This window comes from Cinclus cinclus, chromosome 14 (genome assembly GCF_963662255.1).
Source record: "Cinclus cinclus chromosome 14, bCinCin1.1, whole genome shotgun sequence".
NCBI classification, from domain to species: domain Eukaryota; kingdom Metazoa; phylum Chordata; class Aves; order Passeriformes; family Cinclidae; genus Cinclus; species Cinclus cinclus.
In genome coordinates this window covers 10,570,766-10,597,860 of record NC_085059.1, presented here as the reverse complement: position 1 = coordinate 10,597,860, position 27,095 = coordinate 10,570,766, and the positions used below count along the sequence as shown (strand labels likewise).

Sequence of the window (27,095 nt, the reverse complement as noted above, 5' to 3'; positions counted from 1 at the left end):
ATGTGAATTAACCTTATGAAGAGCAAGACCAAATTTCTGCAGTGATACAATTCACCTTTTGAACTGACATCTGTGGGACTCTGTGAACTTCCTGACAGTCCCACTAGGTATTGAACTGGGATTTTGGGCCTAAGATTAGAATATTATTTATTACATTTATTATTTGTCAAGCATGTAGTACACATTGCCTTAGAAAATGGTGTCATGGTCAGGAAAGCTTTGATACAGCTTTAGCTGGGCCTGCTGAAGGGACGATGGCAGCTGTGGGAAGGTGCCACAGAGCGAAATGAGGAACCCTTTAACTCCAGAACTTGCAGCAAGTGCCCTGCTTTGATGAGCAGAACAATCCATGAAAACTCCTGGCTCATGCATGGTACTGACTCCAGACAAGGTTTTATCGAAGAACCCCAGGCAGGTTCACATGTGTGGCTTGGGGGCTGCAGGGAGCCCGGTTATCATCGGTGGGAATGGGCTGCCCAGAGAGGTGGTGGAGTCAGTGCTCCTGGAGGTTTTTAGGGAAAGACCGGACGAGGCGCTCGGTGACATGATGTAAGTTACAAGGTGCTGTTCGGTCAGAGGTTGGACGCGATGATCTGCGAGGTCCTTTCCAACCTCATTGACTATAACTCACCTCCACCCTGGTTTTTTAAATATTTGGGTAGTAAATACAAGATCCGATGCCTGGGTTAATGCCCGCTCGTGACCACGCGTCACGAAGGGCAGGGAACCTGGAAAGCAGCCCCAGGCCGGGGAGAGCCTCGTCCGGAGCGGAGCCCCGCGCAGGTGGGGCCGGGAGCAGCTCGGAAGCGATCCGGCCGCAGGGACGCGTACCGCAGCCGGCCCGCAGCACAGCCGCGCTCCGCCCAACCCGGACGGCTCCAGCCCGGCCGGGCCCCCGCCCCGCCTCCGGCCGGGGCGCCGGGCCCGCCTGCCCCGGGCCGGCCCCACCTGCGCGGGCTCCGCTTCAAACCCCGCCTCCAGCCCGGCCCATGGCGCTGGGCCCCGCGGCGGATCGGAGCGGCCGCTTCCTGCCCGCGCCAGCCTCAGCCGCGGCTACCGGCGCCCGCAGCTCGGCCGCGCCATGTGCGACTACGACGCGGCCACCGCCTTCCTGGGCGAATGGGGACGCTTCCAGCGCCTCGTCTTCTTCCTGCTAAGCGCCAGCATCATTCCCAATGGCTTCAACGGCCTGTCCATCGTGTTCCTGGCCGGTACGCCCGAGCACCGGTGCGTCGTGCCCCGCGGGGCCAACCTGAGCGGCGAGTGGCGCAACGCCAGCATCCCGCTGGAGCTGCGGGACGGGCAGGAGGCGCCGAGCCGCTGCCGCCGCTACCGCCTGGCCGCGCTCGCCAACTTCTCGGCGCTGGGGCTGCGACCCGGCTCCGACGTGGAACTGGAAGCGCTGGAGCAGGAGCCGTGCCTGGACGGCTGGGAGTACAGCCGCGATGTCTATCGCTCCACCATCGTCACCGAGGTGCGCGGGAGCGGGAGGGGACTCTGGGGCAGCCCCGGGGTGCCAGGGAGAACCGCGGGGTTATGGCAGTACCGGTACAGCTCCGCCGCGTTCTGGGGGTTTCTGCCGGGACAATGATCTGCTATTAAACCTGCCGTGCCGAGTTTATGTTGAGGTCTTCTGTTCACTTTCGTTTTCATAAGAACGAGGAAGGAAATTTTTGTAGTGAGGGTGGTGAGACCCTGGAACACGTTGCCCTGGGAGGTTGTGGATTCCCAATGTTCAAGGCCAGGTTGGATAAGACCTTGAGCAACCTGGTCTGGTGGGAGGTGTCCCTGCCCATGGCAAGGACTAGATGATCTATAAGGTCCTTTCCAATCCATTAACATTCTTTGTTTCTGTAATAAGCTTCCACGTCCGGCCCGTTTCCTTACGCAGCAAAACCGGTCACACTGTGCGAATGCTTCTTGGTTCATCAGGTATCTGTGCAAGGGGCGGGAGCAGGGTGAGCACTGGGTTCAGGTTGCTTGATGTGACAGACATGTCTCTGAGCTCTGGAGATCAACAGCGTTTGTTTTCTTTCTTTAACAAAATAAAGGTGGTAGAACTCATAGAATCACGAAGTGGTTTAGGTTGGAAGGGGCCTTAAGGAACATCTAGTTCTAACCCCCTGGCATGGGCAGGAACACCTTCCACTAGACCAGGTTGTTCCAAGCCCTGTCCAACCTTGCCTCGAACACTTGTAGGGATGGGGCATTCATTGCTTCTCTGGGCAGCCTGTGCCAATGTGTCACCACTGTCACAGTTTAGAGTCATCCTGAGTTGTGCAAAATGCATGGCTTGGGGAGCCCTGTTTTGATGCTTTATTCAAAGGACCCTGAACTTTGCCTTGTGCCCACGATGCCTCTGCTTTGGTCTCTGTGCTCTCCTGCTGGGACAGGCCATGTTTCTATCTGTGCAGGTATACCACTTGAATCAAGTCTGGCCTGTGGGCAGCCAACCAAAGGTGAAGCTGTGCTGATTGTCACTCTGGTTTCAGAAGAAAGCTGTCCAGACCCACAAGGGCAGGTTGACTTAAGAAGCAAGGAAACAGATTTTGAGAAGTACTTTTGAGGAATACTTGAATTTCAGTGCAAGTATAGGCCTTTTTCAGAAGGCTTATAAAGTTTGAACATTCACTTTGCCTGGACATGAGTTTTGTGAAGCTGGAACTCCATAAAAAAATCTGCCATGATTTCTTGCTTTATAAACTGGGTTGTCATCCATTGTTTGGGTAGTGATGGGTGTGAGTACCAGATGACCATAAGCTGATCTGGACACAGAGGACTAAGGTGACTTGGGAACATGGAAGAGGAGCCATGGCAGCACAAGGGAGGATTGGAAATGGGAATACAGGAATTGTTGGAAGCTCAGTCAAGGGTTTGAATGATTCTGACAAGTTGCACAAGGCATTGCCTCGTCTGTTTCTAAAGAATTGCTGTCTTTCTGAAGAGAAAAGCTGCTCAGAATTTCTGGGCTCCAGTCTGTGCTGAAATGCACTGACTGAGTACTCAGAGGGAGGTGTAAGGCAGCTGACATCTTCTGGGACAGGCCTCTTTCACAGGTGGACACACAGGTGTTGCTCTAAGTGCTGTGCTATGATGGTTTTCCTGGCTTAGATTTGGTGTTTTGCCTTTAAAGCTTCACTCAGCTTTGGCTTGATGTTAATTAAAATGTCTTGAGCTATTGGAGTTACCATGAAGGAGTTTTGCAATCTATAAGAAAAGGGAGCTGCACACATAGTGCTGAGACTCCCTGGCCCTGGTGTGTTGTGTGTGTGTGACCTGGCAGATAGCCCGTGTCTGTGGGAGGCAATGTTTGTCTGCCCAGGCATCATGCACTGCAGCAGTATTTTTTTCTCCTCTAATATTAATGGTTCTGAGGGAGTTTTGCAAGAGCTGTGGCCTTTCACACACTTACAGGTTTTTAGTGTTTAACTTGTTTAATTTCTTGGCTTGGTGGTACTGCTTTTATGATTAACTAATCTTGTGTTTAGTTGTGTATTCCTAACTTGTTGAATAATCATGAGGACCTTTGTCCCAGATTTCCATAGCTGACACTGGGAGGGGGGAGGGGGACTTTTTTTTTTAAAGAAAAGTTTTTGCTGAATCTGTCATGACTTTAGAGAAACTTTGTTTATGGTTCTGCTTTTCAGGGGTGACTTAAAGCATTCAGTTCTCTCCCACTTGAAGAGAGACTTTATTTTCTCACAGATGAATAACAGAAGGTTGTTATTAACCAGTCTGCAGTATTTAACCAGCTCCAGTGTAACAAAGTCCCTTTCTTTATTTTACTTTTTTGAAATGCTGTAGCTCAGGGCATAAGAAGGGCTGTATTTTGGCTCAAGAAGCCAACTGTGTCATTCTAATTCTTCCATAAGTCCTGTAAAAAATTAATTTAGGAGTAGTGGAAGTTCATGCATGGTAGTAAAAGGACTAAACAGGGCATAATTAAGGGAAAAGATTAACTTCTGCCAGTCATGGCTGTTATGGGGCTATACAGAATAACTGGGAGTATAATTGAGCAATGGAGTTAAGGGCATGAGTGCACTAGAAACATGATATAATGAAGTGTTAGATGATACATCAGTCCGAACATTTTAATTCACCCAAGAGTACTTAAACAGTGAACCATAAACAGATGCTGAGTTTTGGATACACTTATTCACCCTCAGTTTCTAAAAAGGTGTTGTATTGTTCATCAGTTTGAAATCGGTGCAGGTAGTATATGCCACTTTTGCATGGTTTGTGTCTGTTTTGCTATTGGCAAACTTTAGGGACTGTTGGTTTCTGCAGAGGACGGATGCACATTGTGGGAATTGCCAGGTGTCTAGAGGCTTAGCACAGGGCTGGTTCTCCATCCTGTATGGGTGTTCAGAAAGTTCTGGGCACAGACGAGGGCCCAGAGATTTCCATTCTCTGCACCCCAGGGATTCAAGTGTCCGGCTGTGCTCCAGTCCCAGGAGATGACTGGGTTATGCCAGGGCTTCAGGAAGCAAGGGGAGACTGCAGCAGTGATATGTGGAGGACACAAATGGGCTCTATGACACATCTGGTTATCCAGAGCTTTCGATGTTCACTGTGTTGGAAGGCAGAGGGATGTATTGTTTCACTTCATCAAAATCAAAACACAGGCTTATGCTTGACGTTGTATTTTACAGAGTCATAGAATTATAGAATGGTTTGGGTTGGGAGGGACCTTAAAGATCATCTACTTCCAACTCCCCTGGAATTGGCAGGCACACCTTCCACTAGACCAGACTGTTGCAGGACTGGAGCCAGCAGCTGAATTGTAAATCAACCCTGTGTCATCCAGGTTCAGCTCTCACCCAGCTCTTCATTAATGTTAGTCATCTCCATTATGTATCATCGTTTAAAACAGGTGCTTATTTTTTATTGTTGTAGGTTAATATCTGCTTATCTTTGTGGCTGAAGTTTTCATACTCTTAACTTCACAGCCCTGGGAGCTGAAAAAGCTGTTTGCAGCTTTGCAAAAGCTCGGTATTACTAGTCTTGTCAGAAGAAGGAAAAGAAAATCTGGTTTTCATTTAATAAGTAAATACAAATGTCTGACAGATATACAAAGGTATTTTTAAAATGCTGGGGTTTTCAAGGTATGATTTAAAATCACATCATGCAGTAGTGTTCGGAATTGTACAAAGTACAGATACCACAACATAATGTAAGATTAGTACTGTTAAAAAGTAATAGGCCTGCAGTTAAATGGAAACAGTGATCTTTTAGAGGTACTACAGACAGTTAGTGACAAGGTAAAATTCCCTTTATGTCGCCTCTACTTTTAAATTCAAACTCACCTCAGGTGATGGCAGTGCCCTCTTTCCTTTTTCTCCAGCCGTCTCAAAAACGTGATGTATGGGGAACAGTTCTGTTTCTGCACCAGAATTGTAAAATATTTGGCAATTTCCTTCCTGTTCTAGTCAAGTTTTATCTCTGTAAAAATTTAAAACAACTAGAGGAGGGAAAATTAAGCAGAGTGTTTCTTGAAAAAGAGCAAGAAAGACTTCTGTTTGCTTTAGATAGGAAGTTTCAATGTAACATCTAGACCTTCTAAGTGTTTAGAATATACGAATGTGTTTTTAGAGGAAAGGGTGTTTAATAACATTCACAGCTCTCAAGTAAGCAGAGAATACCTGTATGGATATAAACAAAATCAGATTCAGAATCAAAGGTTTTCAGTACTTGCTTGTGAGACTGAGATTTTTTGAAGAATGTGCCTCTACTTGCTGAGAGAAGCAAGTGGAAGGAGGGAATACACAGTACTGGCCTAGCTTCAAAAAGTCTTGCTAACATGTTGATTTTTAAAAATAAAACATTAATCCATGGAACTAGCCACTTAATTTTTCAATTATGCATATTATTCTCAGCAAGACAGGAAAAGAGTTTAAAAAAATAAAGGAATGGGAAGACACAGTATATTGTAGTTGTAAAAATTGTTTTTTGCCTATAAGGCTTTTCCTTGTAGGACAGGAGTATAACCAGGTGAGTCTCTTGAAGTTTTGTATTTGTCATAGTCCAGCTTTGTTTAGGGTTCTTGTAATGGCATTAGGGAAGGCTCTTGAGTTTGTGGGAGGGGAGGAGATCTGAGGGAGTAGTTTATAGAGTTTTTATTCTTCTTAGTTTTGTCACTGGGCTTGCTTTTCTAGAAAGGGATTTGGAGACATGGTTTCAGGCAGCTGGCATGTAAGAGATTAAGCAGAATTTGGAAAGTGCTCTCCTAGAGAGGTGTGTAAGTGATGGCTGTAAGTGCCTGGGGCTGTTTAATACTCGTGCCCCAGACCTGTGCTTAAGGAGAAACTGCTTCAGTCCCTCTCCTTTTCTGTCCCCTTGCCTTTTAATCCAAGCTGTCCATGTTCCTGGCCATCTCCATAGCCTGTTCTCTTTTTCCCATCCCCTCTTCCTAGCTGTCTTCACCAGTGACTGGTATCAGCCAAGAATCTGCTTACGGAGGTGCATAAGCACACCTCAACTCAGGTGCACTAGTGATCATTCATGCTGGGTGTGAGGCTGCTGAAAGGCATCACCCCAACCTGATTAATTGCCTGTGAAGCAGAAAAATCGCAAAGTATCTGTAAGATGAGTAAGAAGGTAAGTTCAAATTGCAACAGAGGATGTCCTAAAGTTATAACAAAATAGATCAAGAATGCTCTGTTCCATTGCATAGCAGTGTTGAGCAGCTCGATGCTTCACAACATCAGCAGCTGCTCTTCAAAAACAGAGCAGAAATGTTTTTCTCCTGTTTGAAGCCCAGATACCTTGCCGAGGTTAACCTTAACTTGTTCACAAGATAAGGGGCAAAGGCTGTTACAGCTAGCAGGCTAGTTCAAAAGACACTAATAACTGAAAATAGCACATGATTTTAGAGCACTAGGTCATGGTATGCTGTGTCCAAACAGCACTGCTAGCAGCAGGGTTTAATTAGTAATTACACCTGGGACTCTTGCTCTTTGCTATGCTGATCTAGCATTGATGCCTTGGTGACTTCCCCTTGGATAATGTGCAGTTGAGGGAAGGGTATGGTTGCAAAATGGTTCTGGAAGGATGATGCCATCATCGCTGCCAAGTGATATAATACACCTCAAAGGTGTGTCATTAATAAGTTGAAGACTTTGACATTTATTTACTGGGGCAAAGGGCAATGGACCTTAAAATCCCTTTGTTCTAATTGCCATACTTCTGTGGAGTACTGGTATTGTACAACCAAGGTAGTTCTGCTTTGGAAATTTGATGTTGAAGTTCTCTTTGGTGCCTCGTTCAAGTGATCTTCAGCATGACAGCATGAGAGGCCAGTAAAACAAGCTGGTAATCGTTGCCACATTTGAATGCTCAGTAAGTTTCCACCTGCCAATGCAAGAAGGTTTTGGCAGAGCTGTGCTAAACATTTTAATACCATGAACTTTTCCAAGAAAGGTCTCCACCTCAGTGATCTGAAGAAAATGTTTGTTATGGGACACGAGCATGCCAGTGTCTGGAAATCCAAGTGTTGTGCAAGCCTTGTGCTGAAGTGCAGGGTATAGGACAGATGAATAGAGGTGGTGGTCTCAGAGGCACAGGGTGATCAGCTGGAAAGTAATGACCTATTTAGTAATGATAGACTAATCACCAAGATAGGTTTTAGTTCTGTTATTGAGGCTGGCTGACTGCAGTAGTTGATACAAAGATAACTTTTTGTGAGTAGGCAAATCTTTATAATAGCAGGATTTGCATTTGTGGTGTTGGTTTCTCTGGTAGGTGTTATCCTATAAAGACATATGTTAACCACTAAAACTTTTGACCTGTATAAATTAAAAATTTGATAGCAGTCATTTGCTGGTGTTGCCAAGTTGCCAGGTATATTTTACTGAAGCTTCCTAGCTGTCTTAGCCTCTGTGGTTATGACAGAAAGGCTCAAGCTTTCTATTGTCTATAATAAAGTATAGCTTTTGTTGAATAATGCAGTTTTAACTATAAAGGTTAATTATAGTTCATAATCTAAGTGATGTTGATGACTATAGTAAGTTCAATTCCTTACCATGAGTGGAATACATTTGTTAACACATTAGAAAGCTGAAGTTCTGGAAGAAACTTCTGTAATGATGCCTAATTGATGGTGTTGGTGGGATGTGCTCGAGCACTGCCTGGAGCTTCAGGTGCTGTAAGGCTGGAAAGGCCTGGGGTGGGAAATGTTGAGGGCTGTGAAACCTGAGAGAAGGAGAGATTTTTCAGAATAAAACCGCAAACAGGTTTATCAATGGAGAGGTTGTGAAATGACCTGAATACAGTTACAAATTGAAAAAAGGTGCATATTGACCTTAAAAATGATAAACATGGTGACTGTCTTATATTTATAAGATAAGAGCTAACAGCTAAAGTTAGACAGCTGATGAGAGTGTAGCCTGTGTGAATGACCATAATTCATCTCTGGAACAGTTTCCAGTTCTAATTCAAAACTGGATGCTATTCCATTAAGTAAGTGATGGCCCAGTTGAATTTTGACATAGGAATCTGGCAGTGGAAGGCCATTTCTGGTGTTGTTCATTCTGTGCATAGTTTTAAGTGATCCTCCAGCCTTAAATCATGGACTAGGATGTAGTTGTAGGCTAAGGGCTGTGACATTACTAGAGTCAAAGGCTTACTGCTGAGGAGATGGGGCTGGCAGATGATGAAACACCAGCATTCCCACATGCAGGACTACAAATGAGATGGATGGGGGAACTGGATCACACAGCAACTGCTGGGTGTTTATTGTGAAGCAGATCAAAGCATTAAAGGGTCTTCCCTTCAATGAATTGAAAAAAGTATAATGAATTGTTTGTAACTGGGGGACAAGGAGGATTAAATATTTTCAATTTTGGTGTTTTTAATACAGATTAAAACCTAAAATTTTCCATTGCTAAAACATTGGAAGGGGCCTTGAGGGGGGCTGTTTGAATAACTAAACTCAGGAGGGTTTGGTCTCACATCAGAAGCAGCTGCCTCCCAGTTCCTCTCCTGCAGGGCTGCAGCACCTGCCCTCTGGCAGCAGGTACTGGGAGAGCTCTGGGAAACTGGTTTTATGTCCTCCAGTTAGAACATAGCTCTGAAGGAGGGCGTGAGGGATCCCTGCTGGGTTTTGTGCTTTCTTCTAGTATTTACACGCTTTTCCCCCCTCAGATAACCAAAATAGAACTAAGAGTTTTTTAATAATAGTTGTTTATGTAGATGGAAAAATAACACAAATGCTGTTTCAAAAGCATCTGAGTGAACTAGGTAGGATCTTGAAAACTATTGAAGACTTTATTTAGTCAATATTTTCTTTTATTCCTCATTTTTGTTTTAATTCTGGAAATCTTTGTTTGTTAGGTGTGTATTTCAAAGATTCTAATTGAGGCTAGATTCCCAGTGAAGAATGAGCAGTCTCTTGCCTCTCAAAACCATATTAAAATGTAATAAAGAAGCTTTTTCTTTGTATGTTGTTGTTTCTATAGTTCAATTTTTCTTAAATTAAGAATGTGAATTTTTAATGGGAAACATTACTATATGCAGGGAGATCAGGTTTGGGAACTGTTTACGAGGTCATGCAGTGACAAGGAAGAATGGCTTCATACTGACAGAGGGCAGAGTTATATTGGATATTAAGAAGAAACTCTTCCCTGTGAGGGTGGTGAGGCTGTGGGACAGGTTGCCCAGAAAAGCTGTGGCTGCCCCATCCCTGGAAGTGTTCAAGGCCAGGTGGGACAGGGCTTGGAGCAACCTGGGATAGTGGAAGGTGTCCCTGCCCATGGCAAGGGGTTGAAATGAGATTGTCCTTAAGGCCCCTTACAGCTCAAACTATTCTTTAATTCTGTTCTCACTCTTTCCAAACCTGGCTCAGCAGAGATTAGGAGGGAGGGGAAATCCAGTTTATTAAAATTTCCAATTCTCTCTCCCTGCAGTGGAATCTCGTATGTGCCAACGACTGGAAGGGACCCCTGAGCACCTCCCTGTTCTTTGTGGGTGTCCTGCTGGGATCTTTCATCTCAGGACAGCTCTCAGACAAGTAAAGTATATACACCAGAGCTGCTGTCTCTTTGATGCTCATTTGTAGGCATTCATTGTACGTCAGCTTTCCTACTAGTGTCTTTCTGCAACTACTAACATGTCTTCGTTCTGTGACTGGCTAACCTGAGTCCTGAGTGTACACAGAATGTGCAGAGAAATGTACTGAGACAGAGCAGAATTTTGAAAGATTGTTAGTAGGTGTTATCTACATCTATTTCTTGCAACGAAATCACTCTGCAGTAAACTGTTTTGGTTTTTTAATGACAGAAAACAGGTGTAGGAGATAAGTTCTGTGTGGAAAAATCTCATCAATTACATTCTCTTGTATTTATTTTAGACTCTGTTCAGAGGGATCCCTGAGGCTTGTTTTCCTTTTTTTTTTTAGGTCAATTTGGGACTTTTTCATTTTATAAACAGCTATATCTGCTGTTTCTCATCATCAAATACAGCATTTAAGTCCAATGATGTGTGTTTGTGGAAACATAAATGCTGTTCGGCTGTACTCAAGAGAAGCAATTCTTGTTAATCAGTACAAATATTAAAAAAAGGAAGACATAATTAATTTTTGTGATGCCAACAGTTGTTTGTATTTTCTAGAGCTAAGTTTTTCTGATTCTCTCCCTGGGATTTACTGTGCAATGCATTGTGTGCTGTCCTCCAGAATCCCTGAGAACAATGTGTGGTCCTCTGATTTGCTAATACTTGCAAAGTTTCTGTTTCATTGAAACAAAATTTCTAATCTTCAAATCTTGTGGCATCATTTAGGGCCATTCCATGGTTTCCTGCGTGTCAGGTTGGACCAATCTCAAGCTTAGAGACAGTGATCTTTAAACCAGGCCTCATGTACCTCCAAAGATATATGCCATGTTTTTTTTCCCAAAAAATCACTGGGCAGGCCAGTGTTTGCTCTCTGTGATCCTTCCTTCTGCCTTGTTCCTCCCCTCCCAGTCCAGCTCTTTCCCACTGCACAGCCAGCAGGCTGCTGCCTGCCCTCGCACCCCCAGTCACTTCACCCTTGTTTGCAAGCGTGAGCTCCAGCAGATTTTCCCTTTCGGCTCCTCAGCCATCTGTGTTAGCAAGTCATCACTAGTGAGCTCCAGAAACCTCCTGGGTTTTGTCCTTTCAACGAGTCCTAGAGTGTTCAAAGCCCTTATGATGGCTAGTGCCTTTGGCCATGAGGAGGTTCCTGTGCTGCTGTGCACCACCCTGCTCTGGTGCTCTGTTTGCTTTTTTCTGAGAAGCTGGCTGTGGCAGACACCTACCACCCGTGTTGGCCTCCCTGCTAATCCCAACCCATGATCTCAGATGGCTTGTCACTCATCCCCAGGCAGAGCTCCATGCTCTTCTGCTGCCTTCCCATGTGAGGGGTGATTCCCCTCCTCACTGTGGGGAGTCTCTCACCACCCTTTCTTGGTGCTGCTGCTTCAGAAGGTTCAGGTGCTTTCTTCTGAAGAGCTCATTGTCTGATACAAGGGTCCTGAGTGTCTCCCGTGGTGACTACCTGGCAGGTGAAGCTGGAGCTGGTCTGGTGCAGAATCCATGAGCTTCTTACCTTCACACTCCTGGCAATCTCCTGCTCGTAGTAAAGAACCTGGTAGCAAAGATCCTCACCAGGTGCAGGTGAGGAGACCATTGATGCAGCCCATCCAGTTACTTGTAGCCACTGAAGGACAGCAAGCTCATGGTCAAGAGCTTCTTCTCTCCATGAGGAGAATGCTCCAGCAAGGCTGCCTACAGAGTTCTGCTGCCTGCAATGAGCCTGAGACACGAAGGTTGACAAAATATTTGGGGGTTTCGAGTGACAGTCTGTTCTTCGTGTGTTGTGACCCACCTGGTGCCCACGACACCAGCAGTAGACCTGCAGGTCAACACAGACTTTGGAGCTGTGAAACCTGCACTCACTAACAGTGTGGGGCTGCCCTGGGCCAGGACATCAGCAACCACTCTTACAGCAGCTTGATGGGTTGAGTTTAGTTTAATTTCTTTTCTCTTTGGTTTTTTGTTGTTTTTTTTTTTTTGATACTTCATCGTGAGGTCTTCTAGAATCCCTTAATTTTTGTTCATTTTTTAAACCAAAGGGAATGAAGATTGCAGCATGGGACAACTGACTGCCAATAGCATCTTCCAAATCTGAGTTTTCCCTCTCTTTCAGAAGCCTTTCTTTTTTTTTTTTTTTCTTTTTTTCTTAAGATGATCTGCCTCATGGACTGTGTGCTCCTTGGAGGAGGAGAAGCATTGGGTACTCTTGCACTTTAAGTAACTTGTTCCTAATGATTTGTTTCACTGCTCATCCTATCAGTAAGAAAGGAATAATGTTCCAGCACATAATTAAAGACAACTTAACTAGCAGCCCTTGGAATATTATTTTCTCTTGGCCAGTGATGTTTTTAATGTGTTTGGAATAGTTGTGCCTTTGTTGCATTTCCTGAACCTCTGCTTTTTGCAGAAATTTTGTATCTCCTTAAGTATGCATAGAAGTAATTTTACTTTTCTGTTTCTGCAGATTTCATTTATGATGTTTAATTATATTTTTTTCCCCTTCTCTTTCTTTTTTTAATCTGTCCGTGGAAGGTTCGGCAGGAAGAATGTGCTGTTTGCAACTCTGGCAATGCAGACTGGCTTCAGTTTCATACAGGTCTTCTCTACCAGCTGGGAGATGTTTTCAGTGTTGTTTGTGCTGGTTGGCATGGGACAGATATCTAACTACGTGGCAGCATTTGTTCTTGGTATGAAAGTCCTGCTGGTCACTGCATGTGTCCTTTCATTGTGTGCTTTTCCTGCTCCTTTTCAGTACTGACTTAGGGTTGATTTGTTTTGCCAAGCAGCATCGTTAAGAATGTGGCCTTACCATGCATGAATAACTTCTCTTCTCCTTGGAAGTTTCCAGCTGATAGAGGTGCAATTTGAACTATGATTTACCATCCTAAAAGAGGCAAAACTCCATAAACTGACTGTTTGAAATAGTCCATCTTCTAGTTAGGAAGATAATACATGTGAGATGTGATTTTTGGGGGGATTGGAACTAGATGATCTTTAAGGTCCCTCCCAACCCAAACCATTCCATGATTCTATGATTTTTCAGGGATTTCTGATGTTCATTTTGGGACCTAAATACCTGTTTAATTTAAAAGTTGCAAAAGAACCAAGGTAGGTAGAGTAATTTTTGTGAAGTCTTCTTTAAACAGCGTATAGTAAAAATTTAAATTACTTTTGCTTTGTATACTTTCTATACTACTACTTTGTATACTTCTAAGACCATATTTAATCGTGAATGTGAATTACCTCATGAATCTGAGATTTTTTTAAAAAATGCTATTTACAGTGACCTCACTCTCCAAAGTACAAAATGGTGGCAAGAAATTATTTTTGAGCCAAGGAAGGCCAGTTCAGGGGTAAAAGCAGTGCTTAGGTAACCTCACTGCACACAGGCTGCTGCAGCTTCTGGTATCTTCTTTGATTTTCATGGAAAAAAGAAAGATTGTGGTTTTTTTTTTTTCTCTGTCTCTTGATTTGCAGGTCCCAAAACATTTCAGAGGGGGGCACTGACACCTGTTCATGCATTTAATTCCTCTAACAGTAGTCTGGTCTTTGTGATCAACATGATCTACCCCAAGAGACTGTGAGGTTTTTGGGCTAGTTTTTTTTAGAGGTGATACAGGCTGGGAACTTAGTTTAGGCAGCTTTGAATTATTCCTTAAAGAAGCTGATCACTCTTCATAAGATGGAGAGGATTCTGGAGATCAAGCTACAGTTAACTGTTGAGAATGTCAGGTGATTTCAGCTCGTCAGGTAAAATGTGAGATTCTAAAAGGATAAAATTACAAAAATGTGACCTACGTATTGAGTTACAGAAATGCTCTGTGGCCCAGTTCTTTTACACATATAATTTCCTCTGTTGATGCAGAATCACAGCATGAAGCAGCTGTGTAGTGCCTCTCCAACTAGACAGCAGAGTGCTATATCCTGCAACTTTGCAGTGCAGTGCATTTCAAAGCCAATTGCTGGGGGTATTTTTATTAAGCTACTTGGTTGCTATTAAGTTAAAATGCTAATAATCCCTTTGCTGTTTTGAACAGGCACAGAAATCCTTGGCAAATCAGTCCGTGTGCTGTTCTGCACGCTGGGTGTGTGCATCTTTTACGCGTTTGGTTACATGTTGCTGCCTCTCTTTGCTTTCTTCATCCGAGATTGGCGGATGCTGCTGCTGGCACTCACCCTGCCTGGGCTGCTCTGCATCCCACTCTGGTGGTGAGTACAACTAATTTACAAGACTTTAGTCTTTAGAAGGTCCTGTCTGCAGGTTTTTAAGATGATGACGCTAATGAAATTCAGGAGTGGATAGGTAAAGAATGGATGTTGTGTCCTTTACTCTCCCAGTTGTTTAGTTGTGAATCCATGGTGTTGTATGTGATCTGACTAATGCCCAGAAACCCTACTCTTCATTTTCTATAGGCTTTTGTAAAATTTTTAAGTCTTGCACATGCAAAGAGCAAAAAAAAGATTGATAAAACTCATACTTCTGCACTGAAAGCCAGGCTCCTAAGTATAGGTGTGAACTAAGGGCAGAAGGAAAAACCAGTTGTTGTGGGCATTGATAGGGTGACACAGATATGACAAACTATAAAACACTACTTGCACAGCTGTGGCACTTCCATGTTTTCTTCTGTAGTTGTTAAAATACTACTTTTGAGTGGCATGTAAAGCTGAAATAGTCCACGTGGTGGTGGTGTTCCTTCACTTACAGTAGCAGTTGTGTTTGTGCTTCCATCTCGGTTCTTACATAATCGAATGACTGTGGAATTCTGCTCTCTGACTTGCCTTTCTGTGACAGAATTTACAGTTACTAATTTTATATGTGTTAGCCTCTAAGGATATGCTTCTTAACCTACAGCACGCTACTCGTGTGTTCACATTTCTGAATTTCTTAAATTAATCCCATACTTGGAATGTTTGGATTGCTCTTTTTTCTGAGTCAGTGCTAATTCTTTCAGCACTTCTGGAATCCGTAAGGGCATATTTGTCTGGTCTTGTTCCTTACGCTAGTCTGCTCTTGTAAATCTGATTTCTGTTGTCACTGTACTAATTCCTGGAAGATGTGGTACGTTTGGAGATCTTCCTGCCTGGAACAATGTGTCGGTCCCTTCAGCAGTGCTTTCTATGGAAATGAAGGCTTGTTATTCTGAACCTTCTCTGCAGGGTCATTCCGGAGTCTCCTCGGTGGTTGGTCTCCCAGGGGAGGTTTCAGGAGGCAGAAGACATAATCAGAAAAGCTGCAAAAACTAATGGCATTACAGCCCCAGATGTAATACTTGACTCTAGTGAGGTAAGACTTGTTTAGCAGTCCAAGTCTGGTTACTTGTTTGCTGGACTTTATGTAAAGCAATTAATTCCGTACAGATGAATGCACTGCACTGCATTATGTGCTTCTCAAGTGGGTGAAAGATCACAGTTTTCTGCTGAAAAGCACAATACCCTTTCCCTTCACTGAGATTTGCAAAGCCTTTGTGGTCCCATTCCCATGGGAATGCCAACATGCATTCTAATGCAAACATCTTTTTCATCCAGTTTACAGCCAGCTACCCTTTTTCCTTTTAAACTCTATTTTTCAGGGGAGGATAATAAATTTGAGGTACCTATTGCTTAGTGAACTAAATATTTGCACCAAACAGATTCTGTGCTTATTGAGTCTATAACTCTGTATGTCTCTAACACAGGTCTAATCCTGGCCAGTGACATTAGAAATACTGTTAGTCTCGTTCATACTCTGCTTCAATTTCTAATCCATGTTAAGGAAAGCAAAACTCAAGCCCCTTTCAGGTGAAGTAGTGACAGGTATCTTTCCCATCTCTTTTTTCCTACATACTCCTGTTTTTTCTGGAAATCTTCCCTTTGTCTGAGCTGAGGGTTGCCCTTGAGGTAGTTCCATAGAGGAACTTAGAGGCAGTTCCATACATATTCAAACATAACCTTGGAAAGTCAAGACAGACCAACTGTTTGTATATTCCAGGATAATGGACACCTTCCATGACAGATCTCCAGAATCCATCTGGGCAGTTGCTGGTTGACAACTGACAGTGTCTTGTCATCATCTTGGTTTGAGGCTGACCCAATGTCAGGCACCTGCAAGAGTCACTCTCTCACCCTCTCCTGCTACAGCTGAGCAGTGGAGAGGGGAAACAAAAATTAACAAAGGTTTCATTTCATGAGCGAGATGAGGAATGGGAAAAATATTTCAAGGGCAAAGCAGGCTCAACTTAAAGTTGCAAAGTGCATTTATTACTAACAGAGTCAGAGGAGAATGATGAAAAGTAAAATAAACTCTTAAAACACCTTTTCCCCCCAGCCCCTTCCTCCTTCCCACTGACAGCACAGGGAGGCAGGATGTCGGGGTTTTGGTCAGTTCGTCGCTGATGTTTTCTTCCACTGCTCTGGGAGAGGAGTCCTTTTCCTGTGAGGCTGAGGAGTCCATCCCATGCGAAACAGTTCTCCATGAACTTCTCTGGCATGGGTCCAGTCCCTCAAGAACCTGCTGCAAACATGAACTTCCCCCACGGGCAGACAGTCGTCCCAAAAGTGCTGCGATGTGGGTCTCTTTTCATGGGGTGCATTCCTCCAAGGACAGGCTGCTCCAGCCTGGAACCAGGGCCCCTCTCTCCACTGGGTCACAGCCTCCTCCAGGCATCCACCTGCTCTGGCATGGACACCTTCCCCATGGGCTGTGTGTGGATCCCTGCATCCCCTGTGGATCCCCATGGGCTGTGTGTGGATCCCCATGGGCTGTGTGTGGATCCCCACGGGCTGTGTGTGGATCCCCACATCCCCTGTGGATCCCCACGGGCTGTGTGTGGATCCCCACATCCCCTGTGGATCCCCATGGGCTGCAGGGGCACAGCTGCTTCACCATGGTCTCACCACAGCCTGCAGAACAATCTCAGCTCTGGCACTTGGAACAGCTCCTCCCTTCCTCCACTGACCTTGGTGTCTCCATGTTGTTTCTCTCATGTGTTCTCACCTCCTCTTCTCTGGCTAGAAGAAAAATTGTGCATGTTCCACTTTGTTTGGATTTTCTTCTTAGGTATGTTACGGTGTTCCCAGCCTCTGTCACTGGCCCAGTTTTGGGCAGCAGCATGCCCATCTTCAGAGCCATCAAGGATTGGCTCTGCTCAACATGGTGTGAAGCTTCCAGCAGCTTCTCACAGGAGCTGTCTTTGTAGCCCCCGCCCCCCCCCCCAATGAAAAACCAGGCCATGCCAAATCAATACAATAATTTAAGTGAAAATACATGTAATATATATCATGAGTATAATATACTCCTTTGCTTTACAATGCTTCTGTTCTGGGCTAAGGAGAATGGGAAGTCATTAAGCTGTAGGTGTTTGCTACTGAGATTGAAACAGTTTCCCTTGTGTTGAAGTCTGCTGAGGGGCAGACAAAGCTGTTTGTCCAGACTTCTTAGTAGATAGTAGGGCAAACCTCCTGGTCTTACTGGAACGAAGTAAGAATGCCAAGAAAACACACTCCTTCTGATACCTTTTCCTTGGGATCTTCATTACAATACATCTTTTCCTTTTTCTTCTTCTTCCTCATGCTGTAGCCATGAAAACTCATCTGTTGCCAGTGCTGCAGCAGCAGAACAGAAAATAAGCTCAAACATCTGCCTAACATCACTGTTCCTGGAATCTCCTCTCTTATTCTTAGAAAGAAACAGTGATGTGTTTGCTGTCTCTGAATGGGGTTGGACAGTGAAGGGGCAGAAGGCAGGGGCAAGAGTAGGGATTTAGTCCCAGGAAATGCTGGACAAGGGGATATGGTGATGTTGCAGTAGCGTGGGCTGGAGAACATGGTATGTATTTACAGACATTAGCACATCAGCTTTCAAAAACATACTGACTTTCTGACCATCAAAGGAAAATTAGCTTGATGAACATGCAGAGCTCACATCTCTTTGCTTTCTAAGATAAAAATAATATTGTGGCCAAAAGATCTGTGCAAAACTCTGCATCAGTGTTGTGTTTACGCTGTTCTTGTGTCTGCTGTCTGAAGAGCTGGAAAGCAGAAGGCTTACATCCTCTTGAGGGTTTAGGAAGCATGTTTATGCTGCAGAGAGGTTCTCAGAAATCTGGCTGGCCCTTTGCCTTCCTGCATTTGGAATGTGTGTTTTGGATGGAGGAGCCACCCGAACCTATGGTTGGAGAGTCCCTCAAACCTGTGCAGCTGGAGAGCAGCAGTTTTGACTCCAGAGATTTCAAGCCAGTTGAGGTCCAGCACGTGACAAATCACAAACCAGCTGCCAAGCACAAATAAGGCCTGGTTGGTTAAGGGGGGGGGTAGAAATGTTTGGATGATAGGTTTAATTTCAAACTGTCATTTTGGTTTCTCTGCCCGTTTCTCATAGCTTCTTGTTTGAACCTGTCCTGGTAAAGATTATGTTGTCTGCTTATCCAGCTCTTATAAGGTGAGGACCCTTTTTCTCATCAACTGACTCAATTTTTCTCTTCATTTTGTTTTATGGTTTGCTTGTTTCTTCTTTGTTGTTTTTTTTCTCTTTTTTCTTTTTTCTTCTTTTCTTTTTCTCTTTTTTTCTTTTTTTCCCTCTTATTTCTTGGCAACAAATAGTGGCAGAACTGGAGAATACTTAGGGTCAATCAGGTGATTTATGAGAAAGTGAAGTGACTGAAGTTTGTGTGATAGAAATTTGGCTTCAGGGAAAGTGAAAGCCATCAAGGGTAAAGGACTGTTCTCCTTTTGTAGAAAATGGGATTTATGAAAGCAAATACACAGAAATTTGATGTATACCAGACTGCTATTTCATTATACAGATCTTCAGAACCAATTGTCATTTGGAAAGAATTTTCAAGTTATTGCAGAGGTTAGGGAAACTCCAAGTTGCTTTATCAGAGCTGATAGTATTAATCAATGGAATTTGTTCTCTTAAATCACCTTTTCCATATTTTGAAAAATCTTTCCCTTAGTCCCCTTCTTTAGGAGTCTAAATAAAGTCCTAATAAAAGCCAAAATAATTCTTTCTATTTTTACAGTCTTGCCAAGCACAAAAGTTGTTCTCATACTTTGTGGGTGAATACCCTCACATTGTTTACATGGAATTGATTTATGTTAAGGGGCTGGAAAGTTTAATGGGGAAGGGAGAAGTGTGTTGTCTTTTTGTTCATATTCTTAGAAGATAATCTCAAAAACAGACTAGATAATGTTGGGCACTCTTCAGCTCCTTAGCCAGTTTGTCTCAATTTAAATACATTACTCTTAGGTCCAGCTTGAGTAGTCATTTACTAACTCTGCCCTGCTGCAGTTAATTGCAGCAATTCTTGTTAATTGTTGCTGTGTCTGCAATGGACTTAGAGGACAGTTTATCACTTTTTTTTTCCTGGTATTTGAAGACTGTTCTGTGTCATTTAAGATGTCCTTGGTCTTCTGGCCCTTAAGCTAAAGCTCTTTATTTCAAATGTCTCACCATCTTTGTTACTCTCTTCTAGTCTGAGTGCAGTGGATTTGCCTAATTCTCCAGGTGCAGTGCTCAAAACTGGATGTAAGAACCCTTCCAATAGTGACATATAAAGCTGTTGCTTTTTAATTCAATTAACAAAAAGCAGTTGTTTTGTGAAGCCTCAGGCAAAGGAAATTATTACCAGAGAATCATAGAATGTGCTGAGCTGGAAGGGACCCATCCAATCCAACTCCTGGCCCTGCACAAGACACACCCCAGGAGTCACACCATTTGCCTGAGAGCATTGTCCAAATGCTTCCTGGGCTCTGTCAGGCTTGGTGCTGTGACCACTTCCCTAGGAAGCCATTCCCTAGGGAAGTTCCAGTGCCCAGCCACCCTCTGGGTGAACAATCTCTTTCTGATACCCAACATAAATTTTCCCTGACTCAGCTTCATGCAGTTTCCTTGAGTCTTGTCCCTGGTTGTGAGAGTTAAGGATTTCAGCCTAAATTTTAAGTTTAAATTAGAGAGGAGCTTTTACTTTCACAAATAGTTGGCTCTTACATATGTTTTGTTAGAAGTCGGGCACCTCATTCAGCAGATCAAAATACTGAGGTATTAGGTGGTGGTAGGACTTAGTTTCATAATAATTATTTTTGCAAGAATTTAAAGTTCCCATGTTTTGTTTGTTGTTTGCTCTTTTACAGCTACAAGATGTGAATTCCCAGAAGCAGCAGACATATACCATTTTGGATCTAATGAAAACCCGAAATATCCTAACTATCACAATTATGTCAGTGCTTCTTTGGTAAGCAAGTGTGATTCAGGAGTATGTAACTTTAAATATTAAGGTATTCTGAAGAGATGCAGACAAAAGCAGCTCAAAAATCAATGACTAGCTGGATGAAACAAAATTCTGGTTACATAGATTCTTCATTTTGGTGACAGTGTAGAAACACATCTAGGTTGGTGTTCCTTTCTGAAACTTGCTTATCCTGAACTGAGCAAGAATCTAATTAGCTGGCAATGGATGTGTGGGAATGCTGCCTGATCTTGGGCCTTGGGGAATGCTCTTCTGACTATAACAAAGTCTTTTTAGAGGAATGAGTCATGCCCTGCATGTCAGAGAGCATCTGCCCAGAGATCTGACCATGATGCCTCACTTAGAGGAGAATCTTTCCATTTCTTTTGTATTGGCTCTTAAAAGGATAATGCTGCCTTTTAACTTCTCATCTGAGATTTCCCTATATTTTCCTGCTGTCTGCTTGTCATCTTCAGCTTGGTTTTCACTAGCTGAAGCCATACTTTATGCTCAATTTGATTAAATGGTTGTTTTTTTCCTTTACTAGAAATCTCAGTAAAGCTCTAAACAGAGAGGGTAACTTACAACCTGCCAGAGGCTGTACAAGTGTGGTTTAATTAGTGCATGTACCTATTGACCAAACCAAGAAGGTCCCTCAAGTGCCTGGGAGCCAACTAAGTCTATATGCTGTCTTTTTGAACGATGTTTCTGTGTCTTAGTGAGTTAGAGCCTCAGTCCACTGACCTGCCAGCACATACAAGATGATGTGGCATCTTAGGTCAAAGGATGGTTAAGCTTATATTTAAGCCAAATTCTCTTGCCCATCACAAAGCAGAAGGCCACAAACACACTGAGAAGGGAACTTGTGCAAAAAACAGCTCAAAAAGAAGAGTAATGTTGGTTCCTTACAGAAATGCCAGTAAGGTGTCTATATAATGTCTTACTGCTCAAGTCCAGTCACTGACTCTCATGTTTGATTGGAAGTGAGACTGCCCTACTCCTCATCTGCTTGATGTGGGGCAGTAGCTCCTGGGCAAAGCCAGTTTTGTGTGTGTGGTTGTAGAAATCAAAGGCAAAACCTATTTGAACACCATTTCTGGTAGGATGAAGCAGCTGAGAGAAACACTGGCGTGACAGTATGTAATCCATTCTGCTGGATTCACTAACCCATACTGAAGGGCTTTTTGCCACATCAAAAATCAAGTTTTATGATAGGCAGGAAGGGTCAAATAGGTATAGCTGTCTTGCATAATCTTACCTCCTCCTGCAAAAAAGTATTCTCTTAGGTCGGGCAATTTTTTCACAATTCTAATTTGTCTATCAGTGACCTAATCTCCTTTAAATTAATTTCTCAATATATAAAGATATAATATCTTGTGATTCCTCACAGCACATGGTTTTCCAGCCCATGGTATACCGATGGTATATTCTGTATCATGAATTAAAAGTTCTCACAAAAAAGGGCTATAAAAGAGCATAATTGCAGACAGCAATGTATCACATTTACATAGTGCTGAGTATTTTGTTAATTTTGGCTAAGTAACAGGCTGCTAAACTATTCCCTATGCAGGCTTTGCACCAGGGATGAAGAAGTTTGGCTTCATGGCACCCTAGAATGTGAAAATATCACTGAAGTTTTCCTCCAAAATATATAACTATATTAAGGTTCACCAATGTAATGAGCTAAGGCAATCCATTACTAAAATGGAGTTCTAGCATTACAGTTTGTATATAAAAATAACTCCAAGGAGCACAGGGTGTGAAAAACATTGCAGAACTACTTCTGAGAAGAATGGCTTAGGGCATGGCACCACAGCAGCAGGGGTTAACTCCTATACTAAACAGCTTTATTTTAAGCAACTGGACCATGATGGCTCTTCCAGTATTCAGTGAGGAGGAGGAAGAGCTAATCTTTTGTCAGTGGTGTACTTGGGGCTGTGCAGTGATTTTTGCTCCAGGTTCTGTTATAAGGTAGATGCTGGTGGAGATGAAGTTCCAGGTGTTCTGTGCCTCATGTTTGCGCCTGGACATGTCCTGATCCACTGCCCATTATTTCCTTATTTACCACATAATACTTGTTGGTAAAGCTTAACCTTCTCTACCCAGCATCTCCCAGGACAAGGCAGACTTTGTCTCCAAGGTGAGCTGTGTATTTCCCTGGCCAGCTCTCATCTGGCAGGGAATTAAGATGGCAGTGTTACAGCCACCAAGCTCTGTCCTGATGCACTGACCAGCCCAGGCACCCAGCCATGGCAATGTGATATGGATGCTGCCCAGCCAGCTTGGAGCATGACAGAAAAAATCATGTTTGGGCCTGCCAGCATGCCATACTCCTCCTCTCTGACTTTATACAGAAAGCAAGGAGCATAATGACCCAGAAACAATGCTCTCCACCCAGAGCTCCCGGGTAAACATAATGGAAAGCTGCTGTAGGCCTCGGCAGCAGTAAAATGGAGTAGCTCAGACTTCCAGGTTAAGGCTATAAACTATATTAATGGCAACTACTGCATTACTGCAGTGTGAATGATCATCACTTTCCTCCCAGGGTAATATATTTTTTTCCTTTGAAATCAAGAGCAGTCTGAAAGATTGCAGTAATCCACATTGTTTAATAGTTAACCTACTGTTTCTGTAGTCAGCCCTTCAGCTGCTTCAGACGTGAACAAGTCCACCAGATGCTTAATTTGCCTTACACAGCCATTTCTTGCTTGATAGAAATGTGGAAGAGGTTCATGGCAACCTGAGGAAGAAGAGAGATTTGTTTGACCCTGCTGTTGTTTCTTTCAGGATGATAATCTCAGTTGGCTATTTTGGACTTTCTCTTGACACGCCTAACTTGCACGGAGATGTGTATGTGAACTGCTTCCTCTCAGCAGTGATTGAAGTCCCAGCCTATATAATTTCCTGGCTGCTGCTTCGCAATCTCCCCCGACGGTACTCAATGGCTGCTGCATTATTCTTGGGAGGCTGTGTTCTTCTCTTCATTCAGCTGGTGCCTTCACGTATGGAATCGTTAGTTGGTCTCACATATGTATGATGCGTGACGTGCAGTACTGTGCACGGGGCAGATGTGGAGGAAAGTGGCCTAAGGAGTCTAAATACAGATACTTGTGTCCTATCTTTGCCCCTCTTCCTTGGTTCTCAGTGCTGCTGCACAAGTAACTGCCACAACGTGTCATTCAGTTACAGTTTGAAAGGTGGATCATTGGTTTTGTGATCTGTTGGGATTAGAGGTGTAGTCCAGTTTTGCCTCTGAACTACATCTCTGACAGGGTGTCCTGATAAGGTCCAGGTGTAAAACCAGGTCTAGACCAACCAGAATTTGGTAAGTGGAAGTTTCCAAGGGGCTGCAGAACTCACTTCTCAAACAGCTGTTGACGAGTTTAGAGCTTGTTTAAAGAGTTACTTTCAATGGAGTAATTGTGGAAGTAGTTTTGGTAAGCAGAGATGCTTGCACTGAACTGGTATTGATAATTGAAATAATATGTAGCTACTGGAAAGGAGGGCCAAGTAGCATTCATTGGATCTCAAACCATATGTATTTTTAGTCCAGTTAGATTAATAGGGCTATGAAGTCATTACTGATAATAATATTGAATATGAGGGGAGGAGTTGTTGCCTAGGACGTTTACAAATCAAAGATATACAAAGGAGAGAACGTGCAAGAACTGCCTTGGTTATTTTATACAGGTAATATGTGTGCTCCATTCCCAGGTTTGATGGTTTTTTTCCCCTGTTCTTTGAGTCATTTGGACACTGATATTATCTGTTTTGATTTGCAAATCTTAACTGTCCCAGTTTAAGTCAACCCAACTTCCTATAATTAAATTATTATAGCTAAGATTGTTAATGAAACTAAGAATGTAGCTAAGAATGTTAATAAAAAAACAGGTTTTTAGAAAAACTAAAATAAAATAATTTGTTTCAAATATTTTACTTTGTTCACTTTATTAAAAAGGGATATATGGCATTTTTTTGCAATAGCAGAGGTCTGGCCCCTGAAATCTGAGAGGATCTCAGCAGTTCTGGCTGTGTTCTCCTTATTTTTCACTTGGCAGGAAACCCTGTTCTCAAGAGAAAATAGAAATGTTAACTTCTAGTAATTTAAAAAAGAAAAAAAAAGAATGTTGCTTATGTTTGTGGATGTTTACAGGGAAAAAAGACACCAGATACTGGAGTTAATTAGGCAGGAGTTATATAAACACAAAATAGTTAAGGATACAATGAATTTGCAGGAGCCTAAGTCCTTACTGTGTTTGGATTTCAGATATCCGTGTACTGTCTATTCTACTGGTGATGTTGGGGAAGTTTGGAATCACATCTGCCTTCTCAATGGTTTATGTTTATACGGCTGAGCTCTACCCAACAGTAGTAAGAAACATGGGAGTTGGAGCAAGTTCCATGGCCTCCAGACTGGGCAGCATCCTCTCACCTTACTTTGTTTACCTTGGTGAGTTAATTGGTCTGCTGGAGAGATGCTCCAGAGACTCAATTCTCTAGCCTCAATAAGGACACTTCTTACAGCTGTTTATTGCTGCTCTCTTGAGTTCCTACAGCCACATTTATAACAACATACTCTTTGAATGTCAGGCTGTGATGGGGGTTGCTTGGTTTTGTTTTTAGTGAAAGCACAAATCTTGCACAGGTAAAACCCTGTACCTTGGGACGAACGTTACCACAGAACCAAAGAATGGTTTGGATAGGAAGGAACCTTAAAGATAATCTCATTCCACCTCCCTGCCATGGGCTAGGACACCTTTCATTAAGTTGCCCCATGCCCTGTCCAACCTGGTCTTGAACACTTCAGAGATGGGACATCCACAGCTTCTCTGGGCAGAGACTTAGAGCTGATGCTGCTTTTTTTTTTCTTTACTTTTTGGGGGGTTTTTGTTTGCTTTTGGTTTTGTTTTGTGTGTATGTGTGTGTGTGTACGTGTGTGTTTTTTAGGTGCCTATGATCGATTCTTGCCTTACATCCTGATGGGGAGCCTGACTGTGCTGTCAGGAATTCTCACACTATTTCTGCCTGAAAGCTATGGTATGCCTCTTCCTGACACCATTGATCAAATGCTGCGGGTGAAAGGGTAAGTGGCACCTGATCTTAACACTTCTCTGTTCTGAGGAATGGACTTGCCTAGCTATGTCAGAGGGAGAGGCTGCTTTTGGCAGCAAAGGTAGTCACTCTATTGAAAATACAAAAGCTTAGCTGAAGTCTTAGTACCTCTTCTCAAGTGTAGATGTTCATGTGTACATCTCTCAGCTCCAAATTTATCGTTTGACTCTGATGACTTAATGAAAGTACATCTGAGGAATGCATTTTAAAAGTGTGTTGCTTTATCAAGGTATATGGACATGTTGTAGGTCCTGAAAGTCATCCTAAGTGCTGGGGAAGAGCTGAACTTTTCCAGTTTAGTTCAGCTGATCTAAAAGGCATTGAGAGCATTTGGCCTTTTGCCATGGCTCTGATTGAAGATGACACATGAGCATAGACATGGTGTAAGAAAGGGACCTTTTCAACTGAAGTCAACAGGATATTAAAATTAGGAGGTTGTAATGTCAGACAGGACTCAGATTTTTTTTTTCCTAGGTTCTCTCATCTGTTTTTAAAGTTGTTTTTTTTCCTTCTTCAACCCCCAGATTAGAATACAGGCCTCCATCTAGTAGCACAAGGGATTCCAAGGAAGAAGAAGAAAATCCAGAGATTTTTAAAAGCACAGCTTTCTGATGGAACTCCTATGTATTTCCTGGTGGACTGAAAGTTAAATGGACTTTTCTTCTAAAATTTATTCTAGAAAGGGGCTAGTGGTAACACTTTGTTTTCTGTAATTTAACCTTATTTATTAATTTAAACACCATTTTCCTTACATTCTCTTTTTATAAGAACATAAATACTCTGTAGCCTTCAATGAGATTTTTTCAGCCACGGTTGTGTTCATGCAGTAGTACAATGGAGCAGAATCTGATCAATCCTTTGTAACTTTATACCTATAGTTCAGCTGAAAGATACTTGAAAATTATTTCAAGGGCCGGCAGGGTGTCTGGATTCTTCAGTGAACCTCCTCCAGAGCTAATGCTTACATCAAGAGGTAAAAATTGCCCTAAAAAATTGCTCATTGCTTTTGGTTCCTTGACTTCTGTTTCTGGACAGGAAACTTATTTATTACAGTGAAGGTTTATGAGAATGTGCCTCTCTGTGATCTTACTCAAATGACTTTGCCTGTGCTGAATTTGTAACCAAACTGAGAAAGATTTTGAGAATTAATTCTAACCTGATGTGTTTTAACTCAGCATAGACTGAAAGGATCATCTTGCATAAAATATTTAGCACTGAAATTCTGTCACAAAATTCTCTTGATTCCAGTGCTGGATTTCAACTGTGCCTTCTTGGTGAAGTTGTTTACATCTGACCTTGGATGTTGCCTTTGTTCAGGCTGAATTTATTCTAAATAATGCAGATGGTTTCACCAATGTGTAGAGGGAGTGGTGTTAGTTTGGGATTCTTCCTTTCCAGTGTGTGGTGAAAGTTGCATGTGTAAATTGTTTTAATGTTTTCTGTGCAATTTGTCAGATGGAAACAATTCTCCTGTCATTGTTCTGTGTTTTTCCCACCCATGTACACATGCACACAATTAGTATATTTAGTTGTAAATTTTTATGGTAATCATGCCACTGCATTTGACCTCATGGTAGAATGTACTGAGAACAAAACTCAGAATGTATCTCTGCCCACTGGTTCTCTGTCTTCAAGTGTCCACTATATGATTGCTGTGAGGTCTGTTCATTCTAAGTGAAGTTTCACTTAACGTATGTAATCAGTGAATTGCTTTTAAATTTTTTTTAAAAA

General features: G+C 42.9%; 1 protein-coding gene across 1 annotated transcript; it reads left to right on the top strand.

Moving 5' to 3' along the window:
• Positions 1-1,081: 1,081 nt before the first annotated feature.
• Positions 1,082-27,095, top strand: LOC134049662 (organic cation/carnitine transporter 2-like). The gene is made up of 10 exons (XM_062502241.1): positions 1,082-1,474; positions 9,903-10,006; positions 12,580-12,734; positions 14,085-14,256; positions 15,205-15,331; positions 20,158-20,258; positions 23,040-23,254; positions 24,520-24,702; positions 25,200-25,335; positions 25,889-27,095. The coding sequence occupies exons 1-10, from the start codon at positions 1,082-1,084 to the stop codon at positions 25,974-25,976; spliced, it is 1,674 nt and encodes a 557-aa protein (XP_062358225.1). The 3' UTR covers positions 25,977-27,095.

Coding starts and splice junctions, on each gene's coding strand:
- LOC134049662 (XM_062502241.1), top strand. CDS start 1,082: ATGTGCGACTACGACGCGGCCACCGCCTTCCTGGGCGAATGGGGACGC. Junction 10,007..12,579: donor TCAGGACAGCTCTCAGACAA/GTAAAGTATATA, acceptor TGTCCGTGGAAG/GTTCGGCAGGAAGAATGTGC. Junction 23,255..24,519: donor CATTCAGCTGGTGCCTTCAC/GTATGGAATCGT, acceptor TTTGGATTTCAG/ATATCCGTGTACTGTCTATT.